The sequence below is a fragment of the Colias croceus genome, chromosome 16 (genome assembly GCF_905220415.1).
Source record: "Colias croceus chromosome 16, ilColCroc2.1".
Lineage (NCBI taxonomy): Eukaryota > Metazoa > Arthropoda > Insecta > Lepidoptera > Pieridae > Colias > Colias croceus.
In genome coordinates, this window is record NC_059552.1 from 6,086,986 (window position 1) to 6,098,160 (window position 11,175).

The 11,175-nt window shown below is 32.4% G+C and overlaps 2 protein-coding genes across 7 annotated transcripts in view; both read right to left on the minus strand.

Annotated features, from left to right (window-relative positions):
• LOC123698758 (unconventional myosin-IXAa-like) overlaps positions 1-2,246 on the minus strand; it is a 32,187-nt gene extending 29,941 nt beyond the window's left edge. For all 6 annotated transcript variants that reach the window (XM_045645516.1, XM_045645515.1, XM_045645513.1 and 3 more), the window contains exons 1-2: positions 1,427-2,246; positions 191-334 (exon numbers count right to left, since the gene is read on the minus strand). In XM_045645516.1, coding sequence (XP_045501472.1) covers positions 191-334; positions 1,427-1,462 — 180 coding nt within the window. In that variant the 5' untranslated portion in view covers positions 1,463-2,246. The remainder of the gene's footprint in view (positions 1-190; positions 335-1,426) is intronic.
• Positions 2,247-4,254: 2,008 nt separating this feature from the next.
• Positions 4,255-6,127, minus strand: LOC123698761 (zinc finger protein 572-like). Its single transcript, XM_045645519.1, has 2 exons — positions 5,904-6,127; positions 4,255-5,825 (listed from the first exon to the last, which is right to left on the minus strand). The coding sequence occupies exon 2, from the start codon at positions 5,816-5,818 to the stop codon at positions 4,982-4,984; it is 837 nt and encodes a 278-aa protein (XP_045501475.1). The 5' UTR covers positions 5,819-5,825; positions 5,904-6,127; the 3' UTR covers positions 4,255-4,981.
• Between the last annotated feature and the right edge of the window lie 5,048 nt (positions 6,128-11,175).

Sequence of the window (11,175 nt, forward strand, 5' to 3'; positions counted from 1 at the left end):
GCAATATAACAAGCGCAAACATAAAAATCCTATAATCATTAAATTTTGTTATCATTTGAAAAAACAACAATAGGAAATACTTGCAAACATATTATCAAATTGAAAAAAAATTATCTGATAATTTTTAAATCATTCTTGATATAACAAATATCTTATCTTCTCAATATAACATAATAAAAGCACAACATACCTCAGCAAGTTCATAAGGCCCCCCCGCTCCATCATTTAAATTGAGTTTATCAGCTATACAACAAACAATTTCTTCAGAGCTTGTTTGCTTTGAAGCTTCCACTGAGAGGGCCTCATATTGAGCAGATAACGCTCCTACAAACACCTGAGAATAGGACAATAAATTTTACTGTTGTTAATAAATGTTAGCATATTGGTTTAGCATATGGTATTTAGTATACCATTATAAGATAGCTCATTTTTATTGACAAAATATATGGTTATATTATAAGGTAAAATGTAAAATGTATATAAGTAAAAGTACAATGCTATTTTTTTATCAACAATAGTCTGTTGAGAACAATAAACTTAAAAATGCCATATAAGTGACAACCTCTTTAGGAAGGCTCTCCTCTTTAGGCTTCATATTTATAGTATATGTATTAAAATGTATAAAAACTAGTGTCATGTGGAAATATAACAGGAGCAATGGAAACGTCAATAACATGAATTAATTTTATCATATTCCTTTTAAAGTGTAGTGTGATTTAATTTACCTTTTAATACTCATAGGAACTTGTACAAAAATAGGATAATGTACAACAGACAATACAAAATATCAATATACAAGCACAGTAACAACTAAATAAATCTTTTGGAAATATTTTATGCATTATGCTTATGAAATTAACTAGGATGCGGGCTTTTTCATAGACGGCAAATCAATGTACTATAAAATCTTAATTTTGTGTTAATTATCATAATGATTACGGTTAATTCAGAATTGCATAGGTACTTGTTATAAGGAACTTTGACTAATATTATTTTGGGCATATAATACAAGTGTTATTTTAATTTCTTCCTTATTAAATGTAAAATAACACATTAACAACCATGAATTTAATTACCCATATGATAGAGGTAAAATTGAATCTAAAAGAACAATATTTCAAATATTTTAAATAATTATATTTTTAATAATAACCTTCATTATAACTTTTATACATATATAATTTAAAACACTTTCCTTTATAATTTAGAAACAGTGATAATATGTACAAAGGTCAATTTAAATAGTTCTATCAGTAAAAGTTCATTTACATGTAAATAATTTATTCACAAACTATACTGATAACATACTTATTACATATTAATGAATGGTCTAATATCTCTAAACATGCAAAAATTAGACATAGAAGATGTAGAAGCAGCTGTAGAAGATTTTTATCAGTAAAAGATGTATAGAATTAAGACTAACCTGCACAATATATCTGTGATTCTCAGTATGAGCCATCCTGCTTCATTGTATATTCTTCATCAAATTAAATTTGTGTACAGATGTGTTCATCTCATTTTGTGTTACTTGATTCGTATAATGTTTCCGCGTCCAGATGTTTTTTATACTAATATCAGTTTCGTATTCCGAGCAATTTAGATACATTTGTATTTGTCATAAATAACTTCATTTCTTCTCTGGAAAATCTTGGAAATAAGTCTTGTCGAGACCCTTTGTGGCTAGTGTAAATTATCAATTAAATAATACAGTTCGAGATCTGCAGTTTGTAGTCAACCGTAACAATCTCGCAAAATGTCATACCTACCGAGTGTGGTCGTCAATCACGCTTATTGATAAACTATATAGGTAGTTGAATGGAAATTAATGTTAAAATGGATTTATAAGCCAAGTTATACGAAGAGAAATCGCAGATGTGGGTCACATGCTGAATGTATGGAATATATCCAGGTTGCTTCTTATGATAAATACCAGTTATTTGTGAATCTTCCGTTTTTCGAAAAACTATTTTCACTAAAACTATTTCAAATTATATTTTATAAATGACACATATAAACAACAGCACTATTTATATCAAATAGAAAAGCTTTCGGTCTCTGCAACAACCTGTTATTTGTCATACACTACTCTCGGTTAGGCACCACGTAATCGCACCTTTATCTTATTCAAATTTAGGAAATCACATGAAACAATTTTCAACACCCTTTAAACACGTATGCACAACATTTATTTATCTCCTTATATTCAAATATATAATAGAAATGGAACCACCATTTTTATTTGTATGTAAAGTTGAATTGAATCGTGTATCTATATAAAATCCGGCTAAAATTAATATACATCGTACGTTCGTCTATGGAGGTAAATAAGATACCTCTTTTTTCAGTTGGATTATATTCCATAGACTACGGAATGGTTTCCAAAGAGTTCAACACATTTTTAATCTGCACTTGATTTATAAACACAGTTTATAAATGACTGATATTATTTGCTCTAATTAATAAAAAACGTATAATTTTGTAATACATTGAATTTACCATATATTTATTTTTATAATTTTTTAAATATCACAACTAAGGTCGCCTGTTCATTTTGCCACTTTTATATTACGTATTTCACATTAGATTTTCATTGAGTTGAGACATAAAACATGCTTCCATTAATTAACCATGCACATCGATAAAAAATCAGCATGCAAATTTTATATTAAAAAAAAAAATAGCAAATCTGAAAAATTTCAAGGTTAAAGGAAACCTTATCCGTTGCTTATTGACAGTTTAAAACCATAAGCTATAGAGGCTACACTCTATAGTCTATAGTTCTATACCTCAATAGATGAATAGTTTGGCGCCAATAAAATCTTGTGTAAGTTTGTCTAAATTGTGGGTAGTTTTATTATTTTTAATATTAAACTGATCTAATTATGAATCGATGCGCTCAAAATCATTAACGTAGTTTTGAAAATGGTTTAGAACAGCTGGGTGTATCACATTTTCATCACAAGCTTAATAAGTGATTAATAAGGTACCTAATAAAGTAATTTCTTTTTTTGATGTAAAAAAGGGCGTGCGTGCCGAGCACACGTGTCAGAAGTGAAACTTCTTTGGCAAGATTCAAAGATACCAAAATCGTCGCCTTAGTCCATGACGTGTCGCATTACGCATTCTAATGTTACTCTTAACGAAGAAGTTTCACTTTAAAAATATTCTTAAACTCTCATTTCGTTGGCTTTGCAAATTATTATTTACTACATAGAAAGGACATACAGTCTACAATTCAGATGATATTATGTTAAACAAAAAGCGATGTCATATTAAGAGGGTTCACGAATTTGTCAGTCTCAATCATAGAGGAAGGATGTATGTCTCAATTGCTTAGGTAGTCAATTGCTTAACTTTTTTAATATGAATAAAATTATATTTTTATAATTGATAAATAATCTAGACATTAATAAATTTTTCGATCGTAAAGCACTCTCTGATGCTTCGCATCATGAGTCGTGCAAAAGTGCTTAGTCAATACTCAATGCTCAAATTTAATAGTATTGTCTTAATTATAGTTTTTCAGTAAAGTGTACCAAAACATGCATGGAGTGCATTGAGGAGTGTGCGAGTGTGGAAAAGTTATCAGTTTGCTTAGACTGACTAAGAATAGTCTTAAGCCTTGCAAAATATTTGATTGAAACTAAAAATTAAACTTCATAAGTAATATAAATGATATTACTCCATGAACTTTATACGGCCTGAAATATAACTGATAACTTTGTATTTTGTCCTAAACCTCTGGAGAAGTTTTGAGGGATAAAATATAAATCACCTAATTGATGGCGAAAACTGCAAAAATCAAATTTAAATAAAATATTGAAATCTTATTAATTTAAAATGATTAGCGTCGTTACATAAAATGAGTCATAATTATTTATAAAGTACCTCATTTAGGTGTGATTTAGGGAAGATTCTCAATTCGACTGTGTAATCTAGGTAGGTACCTATAGTTAAAGTAAGTACCTATGAAGATCTTATTTTATTAGCTAATTCTTATAGATAATAATGTACCCATTTAAAATTAAGTTCAGTTGTTTTTGAGTTATTTCTTCTATACCTAAGCACATGATTGTAAAATTCCTTGGAATTAAATTACTTAATACAAATTCTGACTTTGCACTTTATGATATTGATAAATCAATTACGTATTTACTTTTTAATCCAGGAGCACGATTTGTGTACTTTCTAAAATGACGGCTTTTTAAAAAAAAAAAAAAATACTAAGTAGGTATATATTTGAAAACATCATTATATTTATTTCGCCTTTTTATTTATGAATTTGCTTATAGTTTATACATACTTCAAATAAATTTTACTATTAATAAAACTATATAACATTAGGCAGTCAATATGAATGTAGGTACCTCTGGTAATCTTAATGTAACTTCTTAACATTGATATCAAGAGTAAGTATAACAAGTACTTTCATAACAATAACAAAGTAATGCCGACCACAGGGGCAATAAATGAGATTTGATTTGAGAGGTCACCACGTAAGTGCATTGACTGTCGTGACCAGTCTTATAACAGCTTTAAATAAAAATAGTATCACGGAGTGACATCTCGTACACGCCAGATATGCGCCAGATCAATACGCGTCTTAATATTTCTCACACGTGTGCTCGCTCACAAAATATCTACCAATACCTACAAATATTATATTTTCAAACATTAGGTATTACATAGGTATTAGGTACTTAATCTTATAAAAATTAGGCTTTACAATAATTCTTTAGCAAAATAATATGGTATTAAACATTTGTCGTGCCAATAATTTGGCGATATCTAGGTAATTATATAGTACATAAGTTACTTATTTAATAATTCATAATATCACTTAAATGCAGAATATAATGTAACGATTAAATTAAATTTAAGTAACAGTTTAATTTGGCACAATTTTAACAGTTTATTCACTATAGTTGTACCTACGTTCTGAACAGATTCACATTGGCACAAACAGAAAAATAGAATGTCAGATAAGTCGACGCCGTTGGCTATGTGAGGACGCTCGCTTGGCAGCAGCGGCTGCAGCGGCCGCGCGTCTCGCGTGCACGCGGCCGTGCTTAGCGAGATGATCGGAACGCGCAAATCTCTTCCCACATTCACTGCACCTGTAGGGCTTGTCACCAGAATGGCTTCGTCGGTGTCGCGCGAGCTCATCTGATCGCGCGAATCGCCAACTGCACCCTCCCCACGTGCACTTGTAAGGTTTTTCACCGCTGTGTCTTCGCAAATGTGCTCGAACGTGGGAGGCTTTCGCGTACAACTTGCCGCACTCCACTACCGGGCACCGAAACGCACCTAGAACTGGACAAAACGTAGGCTCTCCCCATGATTGTACTTTTGTTTCTTCAACGATATTGCTTACATTTTGATTATCACTTTCGTCTTTAGGAAATTGATCGTCAATGCGTAGATTAGCCGCGTGAGATGTGTCCAAGTCAATACCGAGCACCGAAAGACGATCCAAATTAGCTTCTGCTTCGCTTTGTTGCGTATCACACGATTTGTCACTACTCAATGCTTCTAAGAGATATTCGTCGAAGTCGATACTTTTATCTAAATCCGCAAAGTCGAATAGAACTGGTGAGTTTTCTTCCAAGTTATTGTTTCGGTTGGAATCATTGAGCCCGCTCACGAAAGCATCACAATGAAAATCGAGATCATTAAATGACCAATCATCAACTTCCGTACTAATCGGTGAAGGCAGTTCGAAGTGTATAAGGCTTTCGGCCGGCGAATATTCGAAAAGTAGTTGATCGTTGAGTAGGGGGTCCTCAAAAAGCAGACCGCTGTCCTCCCGGTACATTATGATTCTGAAATTAAAAAAAGATTAGTAAACAAAGTATTAATATTAAACATAATGAATAAAAGTAATGTTAAGTGATGCTCACTAGATAAGTTCCGTTATTATTCCATAGAAAACGAGTATTTTAATTCGAAAAGGAAATGTGTCCGGATGAGCTGATGGCCAGCGCGTACGGCGCGTGTTGTGTATGGAGTGAGCGTGGCTGTGAGTGCGCCGGACACCGCGACGGACGCGCGATAACAACGATCGCGATAATCGCCCAACAGCTCGTGTACGCACTGCTAAGGATCGCTCTAAAATAACAAGCACTAACAATGCTTTCAATCTCAGCCAGCGATACCCAATTACATAGTTGCGTGGATGGAGACTTTAACATTTTTCTCCCGATCACTTTAACGTCTATTTACTGCGCACTAAAACAGATAAATGCATGCAAACGTTAATCAATTAACAATGCTGTTTATTGAACATTACGATATATGGATCATTCACTTTCTTTGCTCTTATCAATTGTTTGCCCGACCTATCCCGACAGTTCTTTTACCTATGCGTGATACGAATAATTCTAGAAGGTATTTCATGTTTTCATTATGTAGTTTTTTTTTTTACTTTGAAGATAAGACATTATGTACTTTGAAGATAATAAAAACACTATTAAGAGATTTTCTAAATATTTTTTTAATTCCTGATTTGTTCTTCGTTACTAAGTAGTTAGGTACTCTACTCAGAAAATTTTTTTGTAAAATTTATTCCAAATAAAGATTTTTATAAAAGTATTTCCTATTTGTCTGGAAATTATAAACCTACGCTCAAACGGGAGTCAGAGCGGAATCAGTATTTTTGCAATTGTTTGTTTCCCTTGATAAGTGATAATATTCCTCGGAAGTAATAAAGAGGAATCATTAATAAAAACCCATTACACGTTAGTTGGATAAATATGTGACTAATAATTACTATTCTCTTGTTTTTAAACGGATTTATTTAGCTTTAATTGTGTCTCTGTTGATCGATCAAATTACTTATGAATTTAATCTAAAAGGTACATAATATTATAAAGCCTTTATATTATGTATAATCATTTGTATTTATATATAAATTAATTTTATTTTTAAAGCAAAAATATAACTCCAATGCACCACAACCGTAAATGTTCGGGTTGTCTGGCAGAAATTGCTGACAGCGATACTGTGCAGCGTTAAGACCGCACTCTGTAACCGCTCTTATAATCTTATTTTGTAAATCTGTTATTACTTATTAGTGTGCAATAGAGAATTTGTCATTTAATCATTCAAAGTTTTAGTGTCTAAGTGTACTTAGGTATGTGTATGTATGTTTGTTACTCTTTCATGTAAATACTACTGAACCTATTACAATGCAATTTAGCACACATATAAGTTGGATTAACACATAGGATAGGTGTTAACATGGAAATCGCACGGGAACGGCAACTATGCGGGTTTTTTCTTTAAAAACGCTGGCGAAGCCTCGGCCGGAAAGCTAGTGACGCAAATAAAAAAAAATGATATCTAATAATTTTGCGTCATTCTTTTCCGTTATCTGTGGTGTGAATTGTGTTTAAAAGTAGATTGATGTTGTTTCCACTTATGTAAGGATATTTAACTTTTTATTATGTTTTTATTTATGTTTATAAGCTTATACCCATATGTTCAATAAAAATTATTGAACATATATGGGTATAAACTTAAAATAGTAATAATTATTATTACTATTTGCCTAATGATCCATCATTGCACGAGTCAATAAGAGATTATTAGTTCTTTTTCTTCATTTTAATAAGGTTTTTGTACCGGTCGGTACGAAGGTGGCCTGTGTCCCAGCTGTAGGATGTTTATGGACTGATGATGATGGTGAAATACAACAGCTACACTAGCAGGAACACATAGCGCTACTTACGTACCCACCTGGGCAAAAAATAGCCTTTTGGACAAATTCCGTTATAATCAATATAAAATCCGTATAGATAATCTATCTGTGTTCCAAATAATTAATTTCATATAGATCCGATGAACTGTCTTTGTATCATGTATGAAAGAATAATAAACGTAGGTACCTGCGAGCAGTGCGAGGTGTATGTACTATGTAGAGATATTTGCGATTTTAATGAAACTGCCAAGCTCTACAGCTCTACAAGCATATTTTGTTACTTGCCCAACATTTTGGACGGCATCTACAGTCAATCATTTATCAAAATATGGATTACGTAGTGTGTAGTAGTAGTGTAAAGTGAAGTAGACTAAATAAGCTTTTTTAATATGTGCTGCTTGAATGTATTTTAAGTAGTAAGTACCTAAGTAAGTATGTACATAATATATTATAGTAGTAGTAATAGTATACGCTAGTTTTTTTTTGTTTAAACGCACAAATCCTGGAAGCTAGGTACCTACTAGGCCGATTTTATGCAAAATAATGTATTGAATGCTGGAGCCACGCGTGTAATTTTATGCTTATAGGTACATGGCATATGCCACATCAAATATTATAATGGTCATAACTTTTAGTCAGCTTTCTTCTTTCTAATTGTTTTAGGGACATTATTATTTATTACCTATACTTATTTCATATTGGAAGAACCTGAACTCTTACATGTATTTCCCAAACATTTTTATAGTTGTTATAGATTTAAATTTTAAATGAACATACACATAGAACAACGATGTAAGATATACTTTCATTAACACATATTATGTAGTACCTATATCTACTGAAATAATTTCTGAAAAAAGAAAAGACTTGGAAATAAAAAATCAATCTGAAAACATCCCAATCTTTATTTTTTTTTTCCCGCTAAAAACACGTACATTATAATATGACGTGTCACACAGGAATGTAGTGCGCGTCGTTCCACGGGGCGCAGGCCGATTGCCGTCTAGCCGGAGCGGCGCTATCGGCGACAGTGGCTGGCACCGCCAACATCTGGTGCTCTACTCGTGCCGGCTCCGGTTACTGCATACGTTTCAATTTATATCTGCGTAGTAACATTGGGAAGAAAGTGTGGTTGGCTGTTTTTGAGTGTAGGATTCAGGTGGCTAAAGTTAAGATTTGACTTAGGTACTGTAAACGTAATTTTTATGTTACTCAGTGACACAATTTGATCCTAATGTTCTTGTGAACAAAGTCTACTACTCTACTCCCAAGTCCCACATAAGAAGTGGAATTTAATTCTAACTTTTCATGACTTTCACTGTGCATTTTTAAATATTTTGTTTCAATGCGTGTTTAAAATGTTTATCATGAAAATCATTTTTTTTAATACATAATGAAAAATGAAAATAATTAAGTGTAAAATATAATGTATTCTAAAATGTACACGTTTGATGTTGTTCCACGTGCATTCAATATCGATAAAGAATTCATCCTAATAAAGCAATTACGATAAATAAGGCGTCGATCTTCCGAGCCACTTGTAGATACGTAACAGCCGCTGAGCCGCACGTAACAAACGCACATAATATAATAAGCGATAACACTCGGAGACTGGCACCGCCAGCGTCTGTCGGGACCCGCACTGTATTGTAATCATTACTGTTTTTCCTATAATACTCGTGGAAAATACCTACGCAACAAACAACGAGCGATAGTTCCCTGAATTCATGCAAAACAAATAATATTATGATACTGTTTATATGGAGTTTTAATGAGAGCTATTATTCTCACTCGTGTGGTACGCGAGCACATGTATAAAGTTGCGTTGGTACAACGAACAAGTGTTTGCACTTTGTTGTAACTTATTGGCCCGCTGAGATGAGTGTTCGACAATAATTTTTCCAATTTGAGTAGAGAATAAATTAGTTTGTTTTGTTTGAATGCCCTTAACTCAGAAACTACTGTTTCGCTTTCAAAAAATTAGTTTATTGTCACATGGAAGCAGCTTGAAACACTCATTCATTAAAAAATGTAGAGTCTGTATAAAAGCTCATGGTGGCCACTTCGAACAACTTTAATACAATTTTATTGAATACAACGATTTTTTTCAAATTCAAATTCAAATTCAAATTGTCTTTATTTGCTGAATGTAGTTACATATAGCTGAGGTACAAATTGTATAGGTGCTTAGACATTCTGCTCGTAGTTGAGCGTGCAAATTATTTAAATTATAAATTACATTAAATAATATTACAAAATCAAATATCTTAAATTATCAATTACATTATACTATCATATTAATACATAATATTACATAATATTTTCATAATCCATATTAATTAAATCAATATTTTCAAGTTAATTTAAAGTAACTACTTAATGCAAAAAGTTTTTGAATTTTTGTAATGAAGAATAATAATAATTAGTAACGCTCTTTACATATTAGTAATTTCATGAGTATTTAATGCCTAAAATAGAGTGATAATTTGATGTCCCTCTAGACACAAAATTGTAGAATGTGCTAAAATATTTTCTCTACGCTGATGTGGTTATTGATAGGATTTCATGTGAGGAGGAATATGTAGATACGGGTTTCATTAGCAGGAACTCTTTTTATAATCAAATGATGTAGATATAAAGGTCTCCAATCCAGACATTGGACATCGGAACATGCAAGGCGTAATTATTTATTATAGATAACTGATATGTAATGACGCGAGCAGTCCGGGCAAGCCGCATGCGGAAACCCAATAAATCCCCCGGGAATACAGAGAATAGATAAATAATGGGCTGTTTCAAATCTGTTTATGGCGTAGATAAGAAGCTCATTACTGCGCACATGGTGTTTGGGATAATTTGCAACATCGACTGGCCCGATAAGGGTGTTCGATTTCGGCCATTTATAATATACTAGATTTCCGCCCGCGGCTTCGCCCGCGTTTGCAAAGGGGATCCGTGGGATTTCCGGGATAAAAACTATCCTATGTGATAATCCAAGTTACCCTCTATATGTGTGCTAAATTTCATTGTAATCGGTTCAGTAGTTTTTACGTGAAAGAGTAACAAACATCCATACATCCATACAAACTTTCGCATTTATAATATTAGTAGGATTTTGTCCGTCGTATATATTCGCCTTCTGATATGCAGGCATTCTGTCCATTGTACCTACATGGTGATTGATACAAACAACACATTTTGTGGGATAGGAAATAGGTATGTCGTGTTAGGAAGATAGAGGTGATACAACTTACAACAGCTATGAACGTTACTATGACATGACTTTGGACACTGGAAACTTTACAGGAAGGTGTGGTAACTTACAAGTACATCAGAATGTCGTACTTTTGTTAAAGTATAATAAATACTCCGTTTAAATATAACAAGATAACAATTCCAATATTTGTGATTTAATAGGAAATCTATATGAAACACCCAAGATAATTATAATACTTATACTACTAGGTATAACT